The sequence below is a fragment of the Eumetopias jubatus genome, unplaced genomic scaffold (genome assembly GCF_037043125.1).
Source record: "Eumetopias jubatus isolate StellerSeaLion01/CBP00866 unplaced genomic scaffold, mEumJub1_p1.0 scaffold_10, whole genome shotgun sequence".
In the NCBI taxonomy this organism is placed as follows: domain Eukaryota; kingdom Metazoa; phylum Chordata; class Mammalia; order Carnivora; family Otariidae; genus Eumetopias; species Eumetopias jubatus.
Genome location: NW_028274816.1, coordinates 127202639 through 127229203, shown reverse-complemented (window position 1 = coordinate 127229203; position 26565 = coordinate 127202639). Strand labels below are relative to the sequence as shown.

The following is a 26565-nucleotide window of genomic DNA, read 5'->3' as shown; positions in this document are numbered from 1 at the left end:
CTGTGGGTTTCCTCAAGTTCAGGCCTGCCCACCCCATGTACTCCATGCACCCCCAGGGTACCCCATCTCTGCGTGTGTGCAGACACCCCCTGGGCCTCCCCAACCAGCCTGGGGCCAGCAGCCCTCACCTTTCCGCTACCCATGGGCAAGACACATAAGTCACCAGTCTGGGCCACCTCTTCCTGCTTGGCACTAAAATGCGGATCATCACAGAGCTGCAACACGCCTGGCCCAGGGCCTGCATGAAGGATGCGCTGCCTTGTGCTCTGGGAGCCTGGAGGCTTCTGACCCAGTCTGCAGAGGGAGCCTAAGTTCACCTGGGGGACTGCCACATGGCCCGGCCTGGCCGCAGTGCAAACTCAGTTAATACACCGAGCCGCCTGCAAGCATGTGGGCTGCTGGTCTCCTCGCCCACGTCACTAAAAGGGGATCTGTGTCTGCATGACTGAGGAGAGAGAGGCTCTGCCCTTCCCAGGGGTGTGTGTGCATGCACGTGTGTGTGTGTGCGGGTGCGTGCACGTGTGTCCTATGCGGACACCGAGGAGATGGGGCGGTGAGGGCCCCTGGGGCCTCCCCTCCTCAACCCACTCAAAGCCACATTCTGTCTCCCCAGCTGCAACTCCTCCGTCAGCCCAAGGGACACAGATGCACCCTGATGGTGTGGGGGCAGGAGGAAGCCCCAGCTCGAGGGTGGAAAAGGGCCCGAGTGGAGGAGGGAGCCACTTCTCCAGAAAACCCCATTCCGGGCTCCTCCCTGAGGCCCACGGCCCGCCCTGGGGCCAGTCCCAGCATGGCCTGCTCCCCTGCCTGCCCGCTCTCCCCAGGGCCACCTGCACTTGCCCACGGTCCCTACAAGGGCTTCGCTGTGGCAGTGATGGCTGGGGAGGCGAACTCGTGGGAATGAGCAGTGCAAACGGAGTCCAGGAGAATTAGCTAGCAAGGCCTTCTGCACAAAGAGCCGGGGAACGCTGAGGAGAAGGCTTCGGAGAACAGAGGCCCAGCTGTTACTGCCGGTCATGTCTGGACGGGCTGACCTAGAGCCAATGTTTACTTTCTACAGGATATCACTCGGCAACCTTCAATGTTTTATAATAAACACACCTTACTCTTGCAACAAGAGAAAAAAAGCTCGAATGATAAAAAGATAGATGCCAGGTCTTAATCCAAAGACAGAAATCTTTAAGAGCCCCACAGAAACAGCTCCCATGTCTCCCCCCCACCCCCGCATCAGGTAAGCCCCCCATCCCTCTGGCTGTTTTCTCTCATTAAGGACCCTCAGTCTCTACGTCTTGGGCTGAAACCTGGACCCTTTAGGGCAGAAGGAGCGAGGGCCCAGAGGACAAGACCCTGCCTTTTGGTCCCAGCTCAGCCATACAGCAGCTCAGTAAGTGCACCCTCTTCTCCAGTCTCAGGCTACCTGTGTACAAAACAGGGCTTAAATACCTGCTCTAATCACCTTTGGAGCCTGTTGTGAGACTGGGAATTTTAAAAATTAAGATCCCGAACATTAAAGCATCATGCAAGCTGTAGGGGGCTGTCTACCACAGCAGGTACTGTTACCACCAGTGGGGCCGAGCGCCCCTTCTGACGGTGGCCACCGGGCATGCCACCACAGCAGTGCGGCCTGCACAAGGACCAAAGGACTCCGGGCACAGTCATTTTGCTCATTAGGACCAGGGCGGCCAGGAGTGCTCCCTTCCTGAGACGCAAGACAAGTGCTGAGAAGAGACGGTACGGGCCAGCTTCGGGAAGATGCGTTCTCACAGTTGGAGAGAAACCTCAGTAGGTACCGCATTCCTGCAAAGATCCCTAGTGCTCATGGCATCTCTGGCCCCAAATGAGCGCTTGCTTGTGAAAAGGCCCCCAGGGGACCCTCCTGCAGCAAGCAATCACTGTGCGAAGGTCCAGCCGCTCACATGGGCGCAGGGAGGAGCGGAGGGACAGGGAGGCACAATGCGCCTGAATGAGCCCCGTGGCAGCGGTGGCCAACGCTGGCCCGGTGCCCATGGTGCTGCCCAGCTGGCTGACAGCGGGAGTGTGACGGCTGCTATCCCGGGACAGGGGGCAAAGGGGACTTACCTCTCCCTCGGGCCCACGTGTAGACACGACCAGTCTCAGTGCTTCTGGGCTTTTGCTCAGTGGGCTCCATGGGCCAAGGTCGGAAGTGGGGGTCATTGGCCCGGCCAGGGGTCTTCAGCGGCAGGATGTACTTGGGGAGCCCTTTGTAGAACCAGGCCCCCGACCTCTTCCAGACCTGGCAGGGGTGACATCTGCTTAGAGCAAGGGACGCACAGCAGCCCTCCCTGTGCTCCGCTCCCACGCTGGCCTGCTCTCCTCTCCTGTTGGAAAGTGCTCCATGCTGTGGGCGCCCAGAAGGTGCTCTGCAGATGCCACCCACATTTCTCCCACCTGCCCCTTCCCTCGAGGCTCTGGGGCAGAGCGAGCGATAGGAGGCTCGGCGAAGGGCTGGGCTCGGGGACGGAGCAGTTATCAGAAGCTGTTCTAGAGAGCTCCCCGGGGACGAGGCTATCCCTGCAGGTGCAGGGAGGGCCCCGACTGCAGAGAGCCCCGGGTTAGAACTCACACCAGCACTGAGATAAGGTCCCCGAACTCTTCATGCCTACTTCAAGAAACGCCAAGTACTCCACAATCTCTTTTCCACCGAAGGAAATACGTTCAGGGTATTCAGTAAGAGGAGGGGGAGAGCAGGAAGGAACGTGACCTTCTTAGAGAAGACCTTGGCGGTTCAGAGCAGACGGCCTGGGTTTGGATCTGGATCTGGCAGCTGTGAGATCTGGACACATCGACCTTCCAGATCCCCAGTTTCATCACCAGTAGGTGGAATGTAGGAACGGGGCCCCCCTCACAGGGCAGCCACAAGGACCAGACTCTTGAACGAATGTAAGGTCCCACTGCCCAGTGCCGGGCACAGAGCAGCCCCTCAACAGAGGTGACGCTCATGATCATCCCTGCCACCTGCTTCCTCTCATCTGCCACACATGGAAGTTTTACAGCCAGTGGACCAAGTTCCCTACTCAAAAGAGAGAATTTATTTATTTTTGGGGGGGTGGGCAGAGGGAGATGAGAGAGGGAATCTTAAGTAGGCTCCACGCCAGGCTCGATCTCACAACCCTGAGATCATGACCTGAGCCAAAATTAAGAGTTGGATGCTTAACCAACTGAGCCACCCAGGTGTCTCTCAAAAGAGAGAATTTAAAATCAGAAGGCCGTAGGCTGCCCCGATTCTCTCTAGGACAGATTTTCCTAATCCCCAAGCCTCCTCTGTACATTAGTTCTGTGGGATATTAACATGGGCTGGACCAAAAAAAAAAAAAAAAGGTTCCTGATCATGTATACTTGGGAAGCACTAGGTTAAATGAATTATTACTGCAGGACTTCTCAGAGCCTTTATTTAAAAAAAAAATTTTTTTTTTAAAGATTTTATTTATTTACTTGACAGAGACACAGCAAGAGAGAGAGAGAGAGAAAGAGAACACAAGCAGGGGGAGTGGGAGAGGGAGAAGCAGGCTTCCTGCAGAGCAGGGAACCCGATGCGGGGCTCGATCTCAGGACCCTGGGATCATGACCTGAGCCGAAGGCAGATGCTTAACAACTGAGCCACACCGGTGCCCCATTTCAGAGCCTTTAAGATGCCAATGTACATAGGGTTCTCCAACAGAGCCAAAGAACATACGGTGCTTCCCACTTGGCATCTACTCAACAGGTTTTCCTAGAGAAGCTCAACCCTAGTAATTGGTCTGTATAGACTCAGCACCTAACTGTGCAGCACTGAAATCACTCAACTATCACGAGTCATCTCTTTATGCTCCAGAGTGCCAGGCATGGGGCCACTGAGTCCCAGCCCTGTCCTTGGCTTGAATCACTCACCCCTCCCTTCCAGCTACCCTGTGCAGAAACAGCCTGCTTTTGTGTGGCTCTTGAATAACACAGAACCTACCTGTTAGGATGAATGCCTCGTGGCGCCCCCTTTAAAAAACCCTTCCTGGTCCTCTCATGGCCCTCTTACAGAAAGTATTTATTTGACGTGATAGCGTGTACACATGGCCTAAAATTCACCAAGTGCAAAGTTAAAGTCTCCTCCCCATTCCCAGAGGCATCTGGTGATAAGTTCTTTGAGGAAGCTCTGTATTATCCACACTTGCCAGACGGGAAAATCGAGACTCCGACAACTTAAGCAACTTGCCCAAGGCCAGCCCACCATTCTACTGGCCTCTATTCCACACTGGAGGCCCCAGAGTCTTACCCCAGCAGTCTACAGATGCAAAGTAGATGCTCACTAAGTGTGGCTGAGTGGTGAGTAAAGCCTCAGCAGGGCAGACATCATTGTGGACTGAGTGTCCAGCAGACTGGGAGCCTGCAGGGGAGGGAGCTGCCATACAGCGAGAGGGAATGGGCTTAAACAGTGGCCGCCAAAGCCACCCTGTCTCTGCAGAGCTGCTGTGTGGTTCCTGAGAACAGGGGCCCAAGCCCAAGAGGCCATGGGTGGCCAGCGAAGGGCACACTCTGCCTCCCAACAGTGCTGCCTTTGCCTGCCCTCCCGAGCACACAGGCCTCCTGCCCCCCAACATGGGCTGGACCTCCGGGGGACCAAGTGGAGCGAGCCCTCAGAGCCATCTGTATACCCTGGGCATGTACACAATTTGTTCTGAAGGATCCTGTAGACGCACCCTGTGTTTGCCTCCCACCTAACTCTACATCAGAGCAACCGTTCTGTGTTAATAAGTAATGGTCTCCATGGCCACTCTCTAATGGCTTCATAGTTTGAATTTGTTAAACCTAATTAAACCAGCCCTCCACTGATAGACATTTAAATGGTTTCCAAAGTTTCCCTTCGCTGCAATAATCATCTCTGCACACACATCAGACAGGTGTCTGTGAGGGCCTTAGAAAAAACCCCGGGGGGCGGATCTGCAGGGTCAAGGCATTTGTATCCATTGAGATGGTGACATACATCGTCAGACCACCCTCCAGGAAGAAAAGCTGAGTCTCCAGTGGAGTGCTAAGTGTCTTCAGGGTGGGAAGCCTGCACTACACTCCCCGGTGGGATCTAGGGTCTGGCCTGGGGACCCGGCTCAGAGCAGTCCCCATGGGCTGGCGGATGTGGGGGAGGTGCGTGTCAGGACCCGAGGCCATCAGAGTTAGGTGCCACAGGAGGGAGGATGGGGACCCCACGGTCACCCCTGGGGCACACTGTCATGTGGGCCGGTTTGAAGGGGACCAGGCAGGACAACAGCGAGGGTGACTCAGTGACATGGTTTCCATGTCACTGTTGTGTGGCTTTCAGTGGGAGAGACCAAGATGCTATGGAGCTGCGTTTGGGGATTCCACGGGGCCAGACGCATCCCTGATCCTCACTGAGGCTGGGACTGTGGTTCTGGCCCATGTGTGTGCATAGTCCTTGCTGTCTTTATTTTAATTTAAAAAATATCCATAGGGGCACCTGGGTGGCTTGGTCGGTTGAGTGTCTGCCCTGGGCTCAGGTCATGATCCCGGGGTCCTGGGATCGAGCCCACGTGGGGCTTCCTGCTCAGCGGGAAGTCTGCTTCTCCCTCTGCCCCCATCCCCGCCCAACCACCCCGCTCGTGCACGCTATCAACTAAATATTAAAAAAAAAAAATCCATAACATGTAATTTACCACCGTAGCCATTTCTAAGTTTATGGTTCATAAGTGTTAAGTACATTCATGTTGTATAGCCAATCTCCAGAGCTCTTTTTATCTTGTAAAATGGGAATTCTGCGCCCATTGAACAACAGCTCCTTATTCCCCTATCCACCCAGCCCCTGACAGCCATCATTCTACTGCCTGAGAATTTGACTCAGAGAATTTGATGACCCCAGGTACTGCATATGAATGGAATTGTCGGGTATTGATCTTTTTGTGACTGGCCTCTTTCACTTAGCATAAGATCCTCAAGGTGTTGCAACCTGTGTCAGAATTTTCTTCCTTTTTGAGGTTGAACAGTATTCCATTGTAGGTCTATACCACATTTTATCTAGTCATTCATCCACTGATGGACACTTGGGTCATGTCTACCTTTTTTGGCTGGTCCTTTCATTTTATTTTTTTAAAGACTTTATTTACTTGACAGAGAGCACAAGCAGGGGGAGCGGCAGAGGGAGAAGGAGGCTCCCCGCTGAGCAGGGATCCCAATGCGGGGCTTGATCCCAGGACCTCAAGATCATCAACTGAGCCGAAGGCAGACACTTAACCGACAGAGCCACCCAGGCACCTTTCATTTTTACAGACCACTAGGCTCTACCACCCAGGAAGCGGGGGCAGGGCAGTCACCACTGTATCTTCAAACTCCTAGCACATGCCTGACACACAGTTTGTGCTCAGCAAACATGGGCTGCATGGCTGAACTGGCAGCTACAGGTAGTTTGCCGGAATGTGTCCCAATCCATATAGTTGTCACCTTCCTGGAGATGTGGCCTGAGGGTTTCACCTAAGTCCTTGTAATTAATCAGTTGGATTCACTGTTTCAGATTAGAGAGGGATAAAGAAGAAGTGTTTAGGAGTCCCTGGGCAGCTCAGTCGGTTAAGCGTCTGCCTTTGGTTCAGGTCATGATCCCAGGGTCCTGGTATTAAGCCCCGCATTGGGCTCCCTCCTCAGCGGGGAGCTTCTTCTCTCTCTCCTGCTCCCCCTGCTTGTGCTCTCTCTCTCTCTGTGTGTGTGTGTGTGTAAAATAAATAAATAAAATCTTAAAAGAAGAAGAAGAAGAAGAAGTGCTTAGCAGGGCGTGACGGTGCCCAGCAAGCTCCAGGGAACCTCCCTGACTCTGCACTCCCAGCACTTCCTCGAGCACCAGTACGACCTGCAGCCCTGGCTCATCATAGCCAGCAGGCCCTGGGCCCTCAGCCTCACCTCCTGATGCAGTGTTCTACCTCCACCCCAACCCCATGCTTAAAAAAATACTGATTAGTAAAGTGCTTTTAGAAAATAGGATAAAGAGGGCAACCCTCTCAGGCCCCCTCCCTCCTTGGGAGCTTTGTACTATCACTTTGCTCAATAAACCTTGCTTTGCTGCCCCCCCCCCCAAAATAAGGTAAAGAGCCCAAGACCCAAAGTATTAGGCTGGATTGCACGAACATGCAGACAGTCAATGGTTTTTGGTATTCAATCATTTTTGACCTATAAGTCCCCCCGTAAATTTCATATAATTCATTCTGATATTTATGCTCAGCAGGGCAATGACCCCACGGGGCTACCCTGGGGTCCAGTGTGTCTGTCATTCCATGTGAGTCCACGGTCCTGGGGCCTGAGGTCTGCCTGTTTCTGATGCCACTGCAGTGGACAGAGACCAGAAGACCAGAAAGGCCAGTGATCCTGGACCAGCTGGAGGAACCACAGTCCCTGAGGCCCCACAGCCGGGGTGACCAGAGCATGCAGGTGCCTTACCCAATACATAGGGCACTCCTGGGTAGGGGCACATGAAACGTGGTGTTTTTGGAAAGTGCCTTCCACATGGAAGAGCAGGACTGCTGAGGTGAGGCAGGAGGGATCCCAGCTGGGCTGAGTCCTGAGCTGCCACCCCACCTGCCCCCAATGCCAATCCATGCCCATCCTCAGACCTTCTCGCGCCTTGCTGCCCACTCCGCCCTGCAAAATGCACAACTGGAGCTTTGAATCGCGTGACTTCTGCTCTGTGCATCCGGGCCCATCACCCTCTGCCTGGCCCCACACCCGGCCCCCTCCCCAAGAGCAGCTGCAGGAGAAGCCCTCTGCAGATTGGAAAACCTCCACTTTCGAGAGAAGCCGTGGGAGTCTGCAAAGCCCTAGTCTGCTCCCCACGTGTGGTTTGCTGTGATAAGGCTAGCAGAGCAGCCAGCCTCAAAAATGCCATTTAACAAGAAAGGACCCACACGGCCGCCATGGCACTGGCAGGGGTGGCCGGCGGCCTGAAACCCTCCGCAGAGCACGGCTTTGTGCTCTGCTTCGAGGTTTTCATTAGGATTGCCACTCACGGCCAGCCTGACTGCAGATACTGATGGATATTAGCCAAGCTGTTCCCAGGAATTTTAATTACCATGATAACAATCGCTAATCATTGGCAGTTCCGAAATGGCCACAGCTGGAGCAGGTGGTGAGTGCCAGGCCCTCTTGGGAAGAAGATGATCCTAGGGGTGCAGCCACTGGGGAGGATGGGCAAGGGACGGCCCAAGACCTCTGCCCCTGCCCACTGCTGCATCCCTTCCGGGTGCTCCCGCCTCTCCCTGCCTCCCCAGCGACTCAGGAGTGCAGCCGCATGACTTCAAGGGAGGCGTCCACACCTGGGTCGGAGCAGGGATACAGGTTGAGGCCTTTGCACATGCTGTTCCTTCCACCTGACGGGACCTTCGTCTTCATGTCCCACAAACGCAGTGACCCTGCCCCTTGGAAGACTTCCGTGCCAGAGCCAGGGTACCTCTGCTGTGCTCCTGGAGGCCATGTGGAAATGCAGCAGCTTCAGCATTTCACCCAGCTAGGGAGCTGTGTGCCCAAGGGCAAGGCCGTGCCTGAGCCACCCCCGTATTCCCAGGGCCCCGCGATGAGCCGGTGCGTGGCAAGAATGTGGCTAACTGACAAAACGAAGGAACAAACGAAGAAGGCAAAGCAAAAGAATCATCCTCAGGGGACAGAACGTGGGACTCTGTCTTCAGGGAGACCATGTTCTGTCTCCTTAACAAGTTCCAGGCTGGCCCAGTCTTGACAAGCCACAGGAAATGGCCTGTTACAGAGAAGTCTTCTTGCTTACACTTTGATCTTTTTAAAAAGGGTCTCTTAAAGGGTCAACCCACCTGGCAGAGAGGCCGCACCGCCTTCCCTAACCTGTTACCTGAACACACACACACACACACACACACACACACACACACACAGGCGCACGCGCGCACAGCATGTCAGCCTCCCAGGAACTCCACCAGGCAAGCTAAACTTCACAGCATGGCCAACAGGACCCCAGAACTCTACCACTCTTGCCTCCCTCCTGCCCTGCACTCGGGACCAGTCAGACACCACCACTCTCACTCCCTGACCACATTAAGCTGTCTCTTGCTTTCAGGCCTTTGTGTTTTCCTTCTTCCCTCCCTGGGCTGGGATGAAGAAATCCAGCCTTTAGGAAATTACTTTTATCCAGAAGCTTCCACAGAACCATGCAGGTCTCCCACTGCAATGCACACACAGTTATGACTTCCTGCACCAGATCGAAAGCTCTAAACTCTATAATGGTAGGATGCACATAGGGCCCGCAATGCCTGATAGCACACAGAAATCTGTCAGCTGAGGCTACTGAGCACGTCCAAATTTCAAGGCTTTATGTAACTCAAGTTCCTTAAGAGAAGCCCTGGTTTAGAGGGTGTCATGGACTCAAGTGGGCCCCATGCCCCAATTCATACGTTGACGTCCTGGGGGGCAGTGTTTGGAGATGGGCTTTTGGGAGGTACTCAGGGTCAGATGGGGCCACAAGGGTGGGCCCCTCCCAATGGGATGAATGTCCTTAGAGGAGACACCAGAGAGCTTGCTTCTCTCTCCTCTGCGTGAGGACACAGAGAGGGGGCAGCCATCTGCAGGCCAGGAAGAGTGCTCTCACCAGGAACCAACTCTGCTGACGCTTTGCTGTGGGACTTCCAGCCTCCAGACTGTGGGCACTAAACTCTTGTCGTTTAAGCCCCTGTCTATGCTCTCTTGTTATGGCAGCCTGAGCTGAGTAAGACAGAGGGAGAAGCTGCCTGGGAGGTTGCAGAAGATAAAAAATGGCCGCCCATTATTTCCCTCTCCTCCCATCAAGAGGTGGGGTCTATTTCCCCTCAAATCTGCTCTAGGCTTATGACTTACTTTGACCAACAGATTGTGGTGGTGGGAACGTGGGACTTCCGGCCGGACCTGGAGAGGCCCAGCAGCTTCCATTCTCCCTGTCTGGAACACTACGGCCATCCTGTGAGAGAGCCTTGTCCAATGTGTGATACGAGAGGCCACATGGAGAAGAGCTGAGACACCCCAGCCCGAGCCAGTGCCCCCTGCAGAGGAGTGAGCCTTCCTGGACCCCTCCCTGGTTGAACTGTCCCTGACTGCAGCCCTTGGATGGCCCCAGGAGACCTCGGCAAAAGAACTGTCCTGCTGAGCCCAGCCCAAACTGCAGCCCCACGAGCAAAAGAAACTATTGTTGTTTTAAGCCATTTAAGGTTCCATGCCTCCTCTGTTTAGACACTCCTAGAAAAACAATCAGGTACATTGATAACTAATTGACTAAAGTGGAAAGTTAAGTTCAGGGACTTAAACAATTGGAGAAGAAAAGACTCCTAGAAGTTAAAAATACAACGTGGAAACATAAAAATGTAAAATAAAGGCTAAAAGACAAAAATGAGGAAATTTGGAATGTGGAGCACAAAGAGAAAGAAACAGAAAAATGTAAAAGAAGTGATAAGGGACAAAAACGCTCATTTGAGGGGTCTAATTCCTAATAATAGACTCCCCAGAAAGAGAAATAAAAAAAAAAAATTCCTGGAGCTGAAGAAGAACATGTGTCTTCAGGTTAAAAGATTTTTATTGAATATAAGGCAGGAAAAATTAAAAGTAAAAAAAGCAATAGACACATACTCATAAAATCATTTAGTTCCAAATAAATATAAAGAAGATCCTAGAAGCTTCCAGAAAGAAATAACAGGCCTATGAGGAAACCAGAATCAGAACAGCATCGAACTTATCATTGGCAACACTGTATGTTAAAAAACTATACATCTAGCATTCTATCAGTCAAGCTATTGATCAAACATGACAGCGAAATAGACACTTTTTGGACTTGCAAGGACTCCCAAGTTTTCCTTGCACATTCCTTTTTTAAGAGGCTACTTAAGGATGGGCTCCAGCAAAACGCAGGTGAAAAACAAGAAAGAGGAAGACACAGGATCCTAGCAACAGTGTCTCCAACTCATGAGGGCATGGAAGGAAATCCCATGAGGCCAGCTCTCAGTAACCAGTGCAGGCTGGAGCCCAAAGGGGTTTGCAGGGGTTTCTGACAGGGAAAGAGAAGGCTCTGCACAACAGAAGGTAAAATCAAGAAGCTGCATAAAAGGACATACGTTTCATTATTCTTTTGTCATTGAGGGAAAAAAAAATCAATGAAAACCTCCAGGGAAAATTAAAACTCAGACCAGAAAGTCATGATCTAAATACTAGATCAATTAAAATATGGCACAGGGGGCGCCTGGGTGGCTCAGTTGGTTAAGCGACTGCCTTCGGCTCGGGTCATGATCCTGGAGTCCCGGGATCGAGTCCCACATCCAGCTCCCTGCTCAGCGGGGAGCCTGCTTCTCCCTCTGACCCTCTTCCCTCTCATGCTCTCTGTCTCTCATTCTCTCTCTCTAAAATAAATAAAATCTTTAAAAAAAATAAAATATGGCACCGGAATGAAAAGTTCAAAAGGAATTCACTGGATCATGATATTAGGCATATTTTCATTTGGGGGATGAGGGGGTCAAGGTAGTTATCAAAATGTGATCTTCAGGGACGCCTGAGTGGCTCAGTCGGTTAAGCATCTGCCTTTGGCTCAGGTCATGATCCCGGGTCCTGGGATCAAGCCCCGCATCGGGCTCCTTGCTCGGTGGGGAGCCTGCTTCTCCCTCTGCCTGCCACTCCCCCCCGCTTGTGCTGTCAAATAAATAAATATTTAATAAAAGATGTGTTCTTCACATGCCATCTGACCCTGAGGTGTTTAATGTTTACAAAAAATAAAAAAAGTTAAATCCCCCATAATTATGGAGCACCATGTATGTGTCAGGCACCGTTCCTAGGGTTTTACATACAGTAACTTACTGAACCCTCACCAATATGCTATGCCACAGGGACTGTCTTCAGCTCTATTTTACAGATGAGGACTCACCAGGTGCAGAGAGATCAGCGAAGAAAAGAACATAAACTGGAACCATGCAGTCTGGCTCGGGACCTGCCCTCTTCACCCTCTTATAAAACCATACACGGGTTTGCTAAATCAAACGTTATTTATTGATTTCTCAATCTGAACTAACCTAGGGACAACGTGTTCTAACTTTTCTTAGGTTCTGTATTTGTCTATCTGGCATCCGTTAACCACATGGCCAAACTACTGGCCAAAGATATTGCTATTTGCCCTGTGATATGGCTTTTGCAGGCACATGAAAGTCATGTTACAAGCCCTCCGACCTATCCCGAGTCCCCACCACACTGCCAACCACTGCCTTAGCTGACTCTCACCCACCAAGCCAGTAGTCCCCTGCCCTAAATCACCCAGGGCTGCCCCCTAAGCCCCAACGCCTCCCGAAACTGCTTCAACTACCAATCTGAAGATAGTTACCCTGCCCTGCCTGGCCTTTCCCATAGAAACCCCAATAAAGGCCCTGGCCTAAGCTTTCCCTTCACTCCTTCTGCCTCCTGACCGAACCTGGTGCTTCCCCATGTGACCCTGTGTGTGGCATGCCTCCTTCTCTTGGGAACTATAAGCAATAAATTGTTCTCTGAAGGGCATTTCCCTCTCTGTGTTGTCACTTAGTCACTTTTGTACATTAAGACCTGGTGGGAGTCATAAAGCGTGGGAGAATTAATTATAGCTAGGTGACTAACATAACATAATAAAAGAAAAGAAAATAGAAAGAAAATCAAATTCATGAGAAAAAAAAGAATTAACTATGGCTAAAGAACAATCGCAATGTACAATTCTGGCAATCAAATGAGTAAAGGTATAACCTAGAGCAGGAAGGAAGTGGGAACAGGAGGCAAGAGGAGAAGCAATAGTGCCCACCACTCACCCAGGAGGTCGATGGAAGAAGAAATGGGCAAATAGCATATAAAGTTACAAAATTCATCAAATTCCAACAAATTTTCAGCTATAAAGAATAAAAGTATCAAAAATTAGGAGGGGGGGGGCAGCAGAAAGCCCAGGTTAGCCAGCTCATCACCTTTAGGGGCATGCAGTCAACAGAGAACACCCAGAGCTGTCCCACGGAGAAAGTCAGGGCAGGCGCCAGCACACAGCGGGCAGGGCAAGGGAGGGGCCGGGCGGGCGACTGCCCTTCGGAATGACTGGATTATTATTTTTCTTTTTTTCTTTTTTAAAGATTTTATTTATTTACTTGACAGAGAGAGAGCAGGAACACAAGCAGGGGGAGTGGGAGAGGGAGAAGCAGGCTTCCCGCTGAGCAGGGAGCCCGATGTGGGGCTCCATCCCAGGACCCCGGGATCATGACCCGAGCCGAAGGCAGACGCTTAACCGACTGAGCCACCCAGGCGCCCGAGGAGTCAGATTTTTGACGACAGGAAAAACCTGGACAGTTTCTCAAAGGGAACCAAGGCTTCCAAGCATAAAGGCGGGTGGTGCTGGATCCCTCAGAAAGCAGGAAAGGCCGGGGGAATCTGTGCTGTTGGTTGGAGGGAGGTGCTCTCAAAGACAGTTGGCCAGTACCCTCTGACCAGGTTTCCGTGGTGACAAGCTGAGTATGAAAAGCCATAATTACAGCCAATGGTGACAAGCTGATACTGAGCAAGGCAAGTTGACATGAGATGTGCTAATGTAACACACAGATTCATTTTTAGTACTTGTTTGTGCCCGTAATGCTGTCATTCAAACCAGACTGGGACCATCCTACCTTAAAGTTCTGGCTAACACCTTGATTACCTGCTGTCCTACTCAAGGAGGAAGGAGACCCAGCATTTATATAGCGTGTGTGACCCTGGCATGGACTTGACCGTGTGTATTTGCTCAGCGTGAGCAGCGAGTGGGGGCAGGGAGCAGGTCACCAGGCCTGTTTCCAGAGGCAGCCCAGGGAGCCCTGCAGTATCTGTCAGCCTTCAACCCTAGAACAGGAACCCCTACCTGCCCCACGTAAGGGGGTGCCTCTGTGATCTGGAAGATGGCTGCAATTCTTACCCTGAAAAGGTACTATGGGCCACATCAGCAAAAAATAGAAAAGAGGTGCATCCAGTCTTCCTAAAAAAAAAAAAAATCGCTCAAAAGCAGTGTTCATCTGATCAACAGATGAATTAAAATAAAAAGCTCCTGAACGGGAAATCATGGTACCAGAAAATGAACTGTGATCAATGAAATAGACAGAACTCATTCTAAATAACCAGTGTATATATAACTACAAAATGATAAAAATGTGAAGGAAATGATGCTTAAAATGTAGATATAAAATAATCAGTTAATGGGTGCTTGGGTGGCTCAGTCAGTTAAGTGTCTGCCTTTGGCTGAGGTCATGATCCCAGGGTCCTGGGACCGAGTTCTGCATCGGGCTCCCTGCTGAGTGGGGAGCCTGCTTCTCCCTCTCCCCTTGCTCCTCCCCCCACTCATGTTCTCTCTCTGTCAAATAAATAAATAAAATCTCTGACAAAAATAAAATAATCACTTAACAAAAGATAATCTAACCCAAAATTCCAGACTGTCTCAACAAAAGCAAGAAGTGCCTTAAAACCCTAAGATATAGAGGAATAAACCTAACCAAAGAGATAAAGGATCTGTACTCAGAAAACTACAGAACACTCATGAAAGAAACTGAGGCAGACATAAAGAAATGGAAAAACGTTCCATGCTCATGGATTGGAAGAACAAATATTGTGAAAAAGTCTATGCTACCTAGAGTAATCTACACATTAAATGCAATCCCTATCAAAATACCATCAATTTTTTTTTCACAGAGCTGGAACAAATAATCCTAAAATTTGTCTGGAACCAGAAAAGACCCTGAGTAGCCAAAGGAATGTTGAAAAAGAAAACCAAAGGTGGTGGCATCACAATGCTGGACTTCAAGTTCTATTACAAAGCTGTCATCATCAAGACCGTACGGTACTGGCACAAAAACAGACACATAGATCAACGGAACAGAATAGAGAGCCCAGAAATGGACCCTCAACTCTATGGTCAACTCATCTTCGACAAAGCAGGAAAGAATGTCCAATGGAAAAAAGACAGTCTCTTCAACAAATGGTGTTGGGAAAATTGGACAGCCACATGCAGAAGAATGAAACTGGACCATTCCCTTACACCACACACAAAAATAGACTCAAAATGGATGAGACCTAAATGTGAGACAGGAATCCATCAAAATCCTTGAGGAGAACATAGGAAGCAACCTCTTCGACCTCAGCTGCAGCAACTTCTTGCTAGACATGCAGCCAAAGGTAAGGGAAACAAAGACAAAAATGAACTATTGGGATTTCATCAAGATAAAAACCTTTTGCACAGCAAATGAAACAGTCGACAAAACCAAAAGACAACCGACAGAATGGGAGAAAATAGTTGCAAATGACACATCAGATAAAGGGCTAGTATCCAAAATCTATAAAGAACTTATCAAACTCAACACCCAAAGAACAAATAATCCAATCAAGAAATGGGCAGAAGACATGAACAGACATTTTTCCAAAGAAGACATCCAAATGGCCAAGAGACACATGAAAAAGTGCTCAACATCGCTCGGCATCAGGGAAATCCAAATCAAAACCTCAATGAGATACCACCTCACACCCGTCAGAATGGCTAAAATTAACAAGTCAGGAAACGACAGATGTTGGCGAGGATGTGGAGAAAGGGGAACCCTCCTACACTGTTGGTGGGAATGCAAGCTGGTGCAACCCCGCTGGAAAACAGTATGGAGGTTCCTCAAACAGTTGAAAATAGAGCTACCATACGATCCAGCAATTGCAGTACTGGGTATTTACCCCAAAGATACAAATGTAGGGATCCGAAGGGGTACGTGCACCCCAATGTTTATAGCAGCAATGTCCACAATAGCCAAACTGTGGAAAGAGCCAAGATGTCCATCGACAGATGAATGGCTAAAGAAGATGTGGTGTATATATACACAATGGACTATTATGCAGCCATCAAAAGGAGTGAGATCTTGCCATTTGCAACCACGTGGATGGAACTGGAGGGTGTTATGCTGAGTGAAATAAGTCAATCAGAGAAAGACAATTATCATATGATTTCACTCACGTGGAATTTAAGAAACAAAACAGAAGAGCATGGGGAAGGGAGGGAAAAATAAAACAAGACAAAATCCAAGAGGGAGACAAACCATAAGAGACTCTTAATCACAGGAAACAAACTGAGGGTTGCTGGAGGGGAGGTGGGTGGGGGAATGGGGTAACTAGGTGATGGGTATTAAGTGGGGCATGTGATGTAATGAGCACTGGGTGCTGCATACAACTGATGAATCACTGAACTCTACCTCTGAAACTAGTAACACATCATATGTTAATTAACTGAATTTAAATAAATTTTAAAAAGTGGCTTAAAAAAAGCATTGGGCTCCTCATTCTCAGAGGCAAGAGGAGTTAATAGACACTGTTTCTACTGTAATGTAAGCAATGAGACAAATACTGGCTTAACTATTTAAAAATTTATATATGTATATACACACTTATCTGTCCATTTATGATAACCAGCGGAATTAAAACTAGTGAAAGTTGTCATACCAAAATATGTGATTTTCTGAGTTTTCTTTTTCTTTCTCTTCCTTCCTCCCTCCTCATTCCCTGTCTCTCTCTTGTTGTTTTGAAAATTTCCTTCTTGTTTTTGCCATTTTGGCTTTTGGCAGAAACTGAGTTTAGAGCAGCCATCTTTCCTCACGGCTTGCTTCCCCTACCTCAGAAAGATGAAACCTGCAATCAACCTCTGAAGACCGAGTGAGTAGATATTAGTTCATTCAAATAACATTTATTCAGCACCTCCTAGGTGTTAAGGCAGAGCTACAGGAAGAAAAGATCACATGTGGTTGCAAATGAGTGGCCCGGGGCATAAATCCCCCCCAGGCTGAGGTCCACAGCCAGGTTTTCTACCACATGAGCAGGTGTTCTTGCTCTGCCTTAAGGAGCCGTTCTGTCCTGACCGGCTTCCCTCTATCCATCCCCCAAATGCCTGGAAGGTGAAACCTAGCAATCCCGAGCCAACAAAGGGCTTTGAGAAGCCTCAGGGCAGCAGGACAGAGCTCCCCTCCTACCCCAGGCTCTCCATTTACCCCTTGGGAAGTGCTAGCTCATAACTGACTGTTAGCAGAAAGCTAAGTGAGACCCCTCCCAGGAGTATTTGTGTATTAGCATTATAAGGCCCCAGCTCACCCTGTCCGGGACAGTCTCCTGCTTCCTGGGTACTGCTGAGGGCTGGCCGGCTCCCCACACGGGGGCCAGGCCTGCGCCTCATCAGGAATGGGCTGGAAATTCAGCCCCAGCAGAGACAAGAGCACACAGAGGACCCTTCCTCCAACCCCACCGCAGGCAGCTCCTCCCTCAGCCCAAGAGCATGAGGGAGCCCTTGTGAATTTTCTTTTTCATTTCAAGTGGGTTTTGAGCAACCAGGTCACTCTGGAAGGCAAGCAATTGGCAGCATAGTGGAACGGAAAAAATGGAGTGAGAAAGAATCTTCTGAGGGTGCTGTTTTCTTGACAGATCATTTAAACACCTTGGCTAGATTATTTCAGAACCAAAGGAAATGCTTTGGCTTCCATTAACCCCTGACGAGGGGCTCGCTCCTGGGAGGCTTCCGCACAATTACTGGTGAGGAGTGTTTGCCGGCTTCAGAGGGAGGTGGCTCCCAACAATGGGGCTGCTGCAGGGCTGTGTGCGGCGGGCCAACCTCCACCTCGGGCCTCACCCCTTCCTCACTCCCTCAACTCCGGGGCTGTGTGTCCCCAGGGTGCCGCCCTAGCCCCCCATCTCCCCCATTACCTGTGATGTTGAAAGGTCCCCGCAAGTCACTGAGAACAGGCACTCCCCCCCCATCTTCCTTCTCTCTCCGGTCCCACAGCCCATCTGTATGCAGAATGGTCTTGCCAGGTCACCAAATGCCGAGGGCTAAAGCCGCTTTCACAACTGTTGTTAATTACTCGCTTTGGCAACAGGGCCTGCGGGTCCCCTCTTACTCTTCATTTGCATGCAGCCTGAAATCTCTCTGCATCCCAAATATTTAACTATCTTCCCTGGTCCCAGCCAGATTTGAGAGGGCAAGCGCGTTACAGCGGTGTTTGGCCTCGAAGCCTGCCTCTGTCCCCAGATGGAGTGGGCCGTACGTAGGAAATGAATAGAGCTGGAATCAGAAAATTGGACAGGCCAATTATACCCAGCCAGGTCTTTTCAGAGGAGCTTTGTGATTTTGATTCAATTCCCAGAACAACAAACATGCCTGTGTTTAAACACAGTCTCAGAAATGTATTCCAAAGCCAATGTGAAAGCGTTTCTGGGCTGACCGCTACCCGGCAGGGCTCATGGGCCTCTCGGGAACGCTCTCCTCAGCTATGGATCTGATTATTGCTTCACTTCCCATTGCTCTTGCTCCTTCTCCAGGAAAACCGAGAATTCAGAGGTTCCATGGCCTTGTCTGTCTTCCAGAGTCACCGTGGTTCTCTCTTATTGTGTTTTCAGCTCTTTCTTCCCCCTTGCCTTCTGGGGGATCTTTAAAGTTTTTGTTCCTACCACTGATTCAAGCTTTCTGGGGTCTGGTTTTCATGATCCCTTGTTATCTTTAAGGGGTGTGCTGGAAAATCCAGCATCCCTACGAAAGTACATGAAAACACAGCATATTTCAAAGAACCATACTCAAGTAAACACCTGTGAACTGATGGAGAAATTAAATATTACTGAATCTGAGAAGCCTCTCTAAGCCCTCGCTGTCTTCCAGAGATAATCATTGGGAATCTTGTGTTAAGCAATCCTTTGCTTAACAACAACAAAACAAAAAACAACAAAAACACTTAAGTGTGCATTTTGAAATAAAGTTAATATTTACTATTACTTGTTTTTGAATATCATATTCTTGAATCACTGTGTATTCTTTGGTGACTTTTTTTTTCCTTTTGCTTATTGTGTTTTTAATTCATCCTTTGATGAGTTTAGCTGTTCTTTTTTCACTGCTATATATTATTCCACGGCCACGATTTATCTATCCATGACACCATGAAAGGCCATTTGGGTTGTCTCCAGGTTTTTTTGCTGTTACAAAATATGCTGCTACGTGCACTCTTGGTCATGTGTCCTGGGGAGCATTGTGAGAGTTTCTCCAGGTCGTACAACCCGGAGTGGGGTGTGAGGTGGAGCATCGTGCACAGGAAATGATATTCGTAAGGTGCCAGGTGCAGTGCAGAGATGAACCAGCCGGGACTCCTACCGAATGGGTCTAATCTGTAGACAAGGGACCATCAGGACCTGGCCCATGACCGTGATATGACCCCCAAGTTGATGCAGGTTGGGAATAGCAGGCAAAGTTCAAGGATCAAGGGGACAACCAGGTGCTGGGACCCAAAGCCAGGATCGGAGAGGAAAGTGGTCAGGGCCAGGTTGGGCTTCAGTTCTGGGTGCGTTGGCCTGTCTGGGACATAATGACTTACAAAGTCGAAACAAGAAGCAGGGCAGGAAGCCAGGAGTCCCCCAGAGGGTGGGGGATGACTACTTTGGCAACGAAGGGGAGAGAGGCTGAGAACCACCTCTATTCATCCATCCTGTCTCCCTCCAGCCCTGCAGCAGGAGGACCTGAGGGCCTATTCTTGAGAGCAGTGGTCACCGGTCTGGTAGAAAATCAGGAGCAGGAAGCTGGTCTAGTGGCGAGAGCCTGTCAGACAGCCCAGGTTCAAATCCCAGCTCTTCGTGTCTTTGCTGTGTTACGTTGGACTTGTCACTTAAGGACCCAGAGCTTCCATTTGGCTGGAAAATGTGGATACGGAGCCCCATGCCTGGCCCAGAGGAGGATCCCAACAAAGGCCAGTTCTTTCCTGCTTCCTTTTTTGATAGAGGGATTTTCTGGCACTGTGGTAGGTCATGTGTCTTGAGTTATTTCCTTAGAAGAGGGGATGGATGTGTTTTTCCAGGGCTGGGCACCACCTAGGATCTTAATAAATACTTCCTGAAGGATGGAGTCACACTCCACTCCCTAGTCTCCATCTGCAAGACAAGCTGGCTGTGGGGAGGGGCACAATCGTGCCAGCCAACGTCATTTGGCATCTGAAAATGGGCAGGAAAATCTGATGGCCCACACTTTTATTCAAATTAATGCAGGAAAACGACCAAATTATATGCTTTCTCCCTAGCTTTTCACCCACCTCCCCAGGGACACATACAGGAGGGTATCATAAGCAAGGAAAACCAGGTCATAGAGGCCCAATAACGGGAGAGCAGGGGGCGGGGAGCTGGGTTGTGGTGTCACAACACTATCAGACCAACACATCCACAGGGCAAGTGAAGCTGGACTGCACCTTGTTACACTCAAGGTTGGTCACACACATCACAAGTTCCCCAACCTCACAAACAGCTGAGCCCCTTGGGGCGGCTGAGTAAGTGGGGGGGGTGCCCATGGTATGACAGAGCCAAGCACTAGGAGCTGTGGGCCATGCTCCTGGTACGGCTTCATAGCCAGCCATGTCAACCCATCTCCCTACTCCCCATGGCCAAAGGCCCCTCCCCCCCAGTCAAGCCCCCCTGTCCCTGCCTCAGTGGAACCCAGGACCTTGAACTGGGCAGCCCGGACACCTCACTGGCTCCACGCTGCTCTGTGAACACGTCGGCATAGTGTCCCCATCCTGGACAGCTCCTTCCCCAGAGAGACCCTGGCCTCCCGGCTATACCTTCTTTAGGTCTTTGCTCACATCTTACCTTCTCAAAGAGGTCCATCCTGGTCTCCACCCCTCCCCCTTTTCAAATTTTTTTTTTTTTTAAGATTTTATCTATTTATTTGACAGAGAGAAAGAGCACAAGCAGGGGGAGCGGCAGCAGAGGGAGAGGGAGAAGCAGGCTTCCCGCTGAGCAGGGAGCCCGATGCGGGGCTCGATCCCAGGACCCTGGGATCATGACATGAGCTGAAGGCGGACGCTTAATGACTGAGCCACCCAGGTGCCCCTTTTCCTTCATTTTAAATATCAGCTGTCCTAATTCGAGTGTGATGTGGTGACTGGTCTGCTTTTAACCCCACAGCCTCCCTCCCCACCCTGCACCCACCACTCCTGATCCTCCGCCGTGTTCTACTCTTTCTTCTTCCCGTTCGGAATCTAACAGCCTATACAATTTGCTTACCGATTAGCTTGGTTATGTTCATTGTCTGTTCTCTCTGTCCTCCCCCAGCCCGTTAGAAAGTAAACTCAAGGTACAGGTATTGGGCTGTTTTGTTCACTGCTATTTTCCAAGGGCCTAAAATAGTAGCTGGCACATAGTGAGTCCTCAATGATGAATGAATGAATGAATGAACGAACAGAAAGCTGAGCTGTGAGAAGCTTTAGGGGCAGACAAAACTGGCTTCAACACCTGGTGTCTTTGGGCAAGTGACCTCCTTTCCCTAAGCCTCAGTTTCCCCATCTGTCACACAAGGACAATAATAATGAGTACCTCACCGGGCTCCTGAGAGGCTGAAGCTAGATATTCACCGTCTGGCCCATGGTGGGTGCTCTGTTAACGTCCATACTCAATGCTGGACTGGACTCCTCTGGCGTGCATGGGCAGGACTGGGCCAGCGGACTGGAGCACAGTGGTGAGAAAGTCCTCTTGGATTGGGCAGCATCTCAGAGAGGAAAGTTCTTTCTCCAGTGCACAGACACAGGGACAGGTAGGCAGCCCCAAATAAGGGGCAGGGAAGTGGGTGAGAGATGACTCTGCCCCCCCCAGGAGGAAGAGGGGCTGGCGGGCCCCAGGATCCTACTCCTCCTGCCACTTCCACATGTGCGGGAGGCCAGGAGCCTGCACTGATGGTCTGCTCAGCAGAGTTGCGGCGCGTGGAAGGTGACCGACACACTGAGGAAGTATGACCATCTAGGTCCCCCTGGGACGCCGTGACACCAGCCCAGGGCCAGACGGTGGATGGTAGGACCCTCAAGCAATGGCCCGCCTGCTGGCTCGAGGGCCAGCCACCCACCCCTGAGTGTACTCATGGGCCTCCGCAGGGGGCCCTCTGGCAAAGCTGTTTGCAACAAAAATCCAAGCTGCAAGCAACAGCAGGCCGGGGGGAGAACCAGCGTGTGGAAGCAGATGGCAGCTTGCAGTGAGTGCAGGCTGCCCGCCTGGGAGGCAGGTGCCACAAGGGTGCTGGGCTCGCCGGCTGCTTCCCACTCGTGCTGGCTTGCAGTTGGGGGAGCCCCTGCTTCTCCTGGCCTCCTGCAGGCCTGTGCTGAGGCAGACCCTCCCCAGGGGCTTGCTTACCTGCGCTATACTGGTCAGGTGAGGCAATTTAGAGATGATTTTTTTTTAAAAAGATTTTATTTATTCATTAGAGAGAGAGAGAGAGAGAGCACAAGAAGGGGAGAGGGAGAGAGAGAAAAGCAGACTCCCCGCTGAGCTGGGGACCCCCCCCCGATGCGGGGCTCTATAAGGGGCTTGATCCCAGGACCCTGGGATCATGACCTGAGCTGAAGGCAGATGCTTAACCATCTGAGCCACCCAGGCACCCCAATTTAGAGATGATTTAAAGACCACCATGGGAAGCCACTTTCCAACTTCAAAAATTCCTCCTTCAGTCAATCAACAAACAGGAGAGAGGGGCCAGAAGGTGAGAATACAGACTCAGCACCAATGTGGGACCCCGGCCAGGGCCAGCTGTGATGAGTCTCCGGGGGAAATCAAAAGCACCCTGCTGGGAAAAGGTTCTGAAGCGATCTGAACAGGGAGCCAGCTTTCCTTTTTTTGCAAACGTCTCTTTCAATCAGCAAACATTTCCTGAGAACCTTTTATATGCGGAGCACTGCAGGAAACAGAGTAAGTGTTGGTGCAGCCCTGGACTCCGCTGAGTTATAATCAGGAGGCAGAGTGAAACTGGGAAGGCAAAGCACACGCTCTAATTGTATTAATCAACTTTCAATTGCTTACAAATTGGTCTTCTCCCCTTTCTAGCTCAGCCCGCTCAGAGACTGCCTACATCCTCAAAGAAGACTTACTCCAAAGCTTCAGCCTCTAAAAAGAGGCTAGAGGAACGGCTTCTAGAATCCTGGGGAATTTAGAGTCTAATTAACTTTTCCATGGATTACAGTATAACTCTGAGTCACTCTATTTTTTTTTTAATGAATCAGGATTAAAGGCTAAATAAGAAATAACTTCCGGCTTCTGCAACGTCATGTCTTTAGAAGCCCTGAAGCAGCCCCTCCTAACCTTGCACTAACGGTCAGAAAAGCATGGGAAGAAAGGGCACAAGGACCAGCAAAGAAGGAATATGACGGCCGACCTACATACAGCTGGTCTCCCCTCCGACGACACAGTGGGTCAGATGGGCAGCACATCACTGGCCCCTGTGGTGGGGATCAGGGGGCAGGGTCCGAGGCCCCCTGGGCAGCCTTCCCGGTGCAGCATGACTGTGGGTTTCCGAGGCCGCAGAGGAGCTGTCCTCCCTCCCCCAACCCCGTCTTCATGGATGGGAGACAGACTCCCGGAAAAGAACGAGGTGTGGGAAGGAGAGGGTACAGGGAGCTGCATCTGGGAAGGTGTATTTCTTTAAGGCTCAACAGTGGGAGAGCAGGGACAGGCAGGAAGAACCGACCAGGCCTGCAGATTTCTCCATCCTTCCTAGTCCCAATGGCCAGAAGGCCGGGTCACAGGAGAGTCATGTTGCCCCTTCTGTGGAGCGAAATCCCGGACAAAGGAAAGAGCTTGTGAGCCACGCACGTGCTGCCTCCGGTAAATCCTGAGTCTGGAGCACTCACAGCATTTGAAGGTGGATGGATTCCACGTGTATGCACTGAGACAAACACAGGAAACCTCCAGAGTCAGACCCCTCCCCCCAAAAAAAGGAATGAGAGATGCAGAAGGAAAGCCTTAACATTTTTCAGAATGGGGGAGTTGAAAATGATCCGGTAGCAGACCATGGATACAGAAGACAGAGAATGGAAATGCACCCTTCAAATTAAAACCCCCAAGAAGAAATGAGAATAGTTGAGAACAAAACAATAAGCAAAAACGTAACTGAAACGCTTTCTGGAGTCAAAGATCCAAGTATGTCTGTTCTAGACAAAAAAATCAATGAAAATGACCTAGGCATACCCAGACAAAAATTTTAATTTCCCAACCTCCAGGTTATTTAGAGAGGAATAAAAGCAGAGTCTGGCTTCAGACTTCTCCCCATGTCCGTGCTTGCCATGAAAACTACTTTCTGTTGTGCACTGGATCTTGTCACCCCGCCTTCTCTTTTTCTCAGTTTTGCCTTCATGGGCTTCATCTACTTGGAGGCTCAGCTGCATTCTCGAAACGGTCCTCTGTGGGGTTCTACGGTGGGGCCTGATGTGCCATTTAACCAGTCTGCTCAGGGCTGCTTCGTTCCCCCCTCTGGTTCCTTGGTTCGTTCGTTCGTTCCTTCCTTTTTTTCTTTTCTCTCTTTCTTTCTTTCAGATTTATTTATTTTAGAGAAAGACAGAGTGGAGGGGAGAGACAGAGAGAAAAGAGAGAAACCCAAGCTGACTCAGGGCTGAGCCTGAAACCAAGAGTCAGATGCTCCACGGACTGCACCACCCAGGCATCACCCCCCGTTTCTGGTTCTTTAAATCTCAAACACAAGTCCGAGTTTATTAATTTGCCAACAAGGAAATCAGGAAGGTGACTACAGAGTGTGTCTGCTCAAGGAGGGAATGGAGATGGGAGGGGGGTGGGGAGTGGGAGATACAATGCTCACACACAGCAGCAAGTTGAAAAAAGGTGAATTGGGTAAGGACTGTAGTATTGTGTGGTCACAAAAACATCATATTCATGACAGTTGGTACAGCAGAAATAGGGACTCGGGACTCCAGGCTGTTGGGAGTGCCAACCAGGGATCAAAAATAAAAACCAATCAATAAGAAGCAAATGATAAGGAAACCTATGTGGCTGTTAATGGGAATGACAAGACGTATTGCTCTAGAAAATTACCAAAGTACAGTTCAATTGAGTTTTTAAGTTTATTAGTAACATTTTTCATTTTTCGAAATGAAAATGGTTCAGTGGTTCTTTTTCAAATTTCTGATTCCTTTTTCAAAGGTCCTGCTTGTTCAATGTGGTTTCTCTTCTTATCTCTTTTACTTCACTAATTTAAAAAACGCATTTATATCCCTTTTAGTTTCTCTATTTTCTCCTGTACTCTGGACACCAATCCTACTTGTTACATTTGCTAACTCTCCCTCACGGTGATTCTTTCCACATGCGGTTGGCAGACAACAGGGGCAAACCCACAGAATTTGGAGTGGGAAAGATTATCATCAATTCTACTATCAGTCAAGCTGTCTTTTTTGTATAAAGACAAGAGCTATTGGGCGCCTGGGTGGCTCAGTCGGTTAAGTGGCCAACTCTTGATTCGGCTCAGGTCATGATCTCAGGGTTGTGAGATCAAGCCCCACGTTGGGCTCTGTGCTCAGTGGGGAATCTGCTTGGAATTCTCTCTCTCCTTCCTTGGCCCCTCCCCTGCTCTCTCTCTCAATAAATAAATAAATAAATCTTAAAAGAATAAAAAATAAAGACAAGAGTTATTATTAGATAGCAAAAGACTCAGAAAACATACCACCCATGTGCCCTTATTTACGATTATATAAAATTATATACCAGCTAATTATGGGATAAATCAAAAGTAGTGACTCAAGGGCCTATAAGAAAAGAGGGAATATAAATGCTGGTGTTTATTTTTCCCTTCCAAGAATCCATTCTGAGGATATAATTTAAAATGTAGGCATAGAGTTGTGTACAGATATTTACTGTGATTGTTAATAAGAAGGAAAAAAAGGAAATAACTTAGATATCCTAAATTAGCAGAAATAGCCATCTGACAGAATGCTTATGAATTAGTTACTAGATTATGCTGAAAATTACTTATATGTTAATTTATTTTTATCTATTTTTTAAAAGATTTTATTTATTTATTTGACAGAGAGAGGCACAGCGAGAGCGGGAACACAAGCAGGAGGAGTGGGAGAGGGAGAAGCAGGCTTCCCGCAGAGCAGAGAGCCCGATGCAGGGCTCGATCCCAGGTCCCTGGGATCATGACCCGAGCCGAAGGCAGACGCCTAACGACTGAGCCACCCAGGCGCCCCCAAAAGCAGATGCTTAACGACTGAGCCACCTAGGTGCCCCGATATGTTAATTTTAAAACATAGGTTCAACAATATAAAGAAAAAAGGCAGAAAAAAGATCAGAAGTAAACATGCCAAGATGGCAGTGATTGTCTCTGGATCATAAGATTTTCAGTTGGGGGGGTGTGTATTTTTTATGCTTTTTGATACACTGTAAATGTCAATAATCCATATTAATTTCATAATCAGAAAAGAGTAAAATGTATGTAATGTTTAAAAAAAAAATGAAAACTTCAGGGCACCTGGCTGGCTCAGTTGGTGGAGCATGTGACTCTTGATCTTGGGGTTGTGAGTTTGAGCCCCACGTTGGGCATAGAGATTACTTAAAAATAAAAACAATAGGGGTGCCTGGGTGGCTCAGTCGGTTCAGACTCTGACTTCGGCTCAGGTTATGATCCCAGGGTGCTGGAATCGAGCCCCGTGTCGGGCTCCCTACTCAGCGGGGCATCTGCTTCTCCTTCTCCCTCTGCTCCTCCCCCTGCCTGTGCTCTCACTCACACTCTCTCAAATGAATTTAAAAAAATCTAAAAAAATAAAAATAAAAAAA

The 26565-nt window shown here is 49.6% G+C and overlaps 1 protein-coding gene across 1 annotated transcript in view; it reads right to left on the bottom strand.

Annotated features, from left to right (window-relative positions):
• RPH3AL (rabphilin 3A like (without C2 domains)) overlaps window positions 1-26565 on the bottom strand; it is a 139914-nt gene that overhangs the window by 23601 nt on the left and 89748 nt on the right. Inside the window, exon 6 of the mRNA XM_028109225.2 lies at window positions 2080-2254. Coding sequence (XP_027965026.1) covers window positions 2080-2254 — 175 coding nt within the window. The remainder of the gene's footprint in view (window positions 1-2079; window positions 2255-26565) is intronic.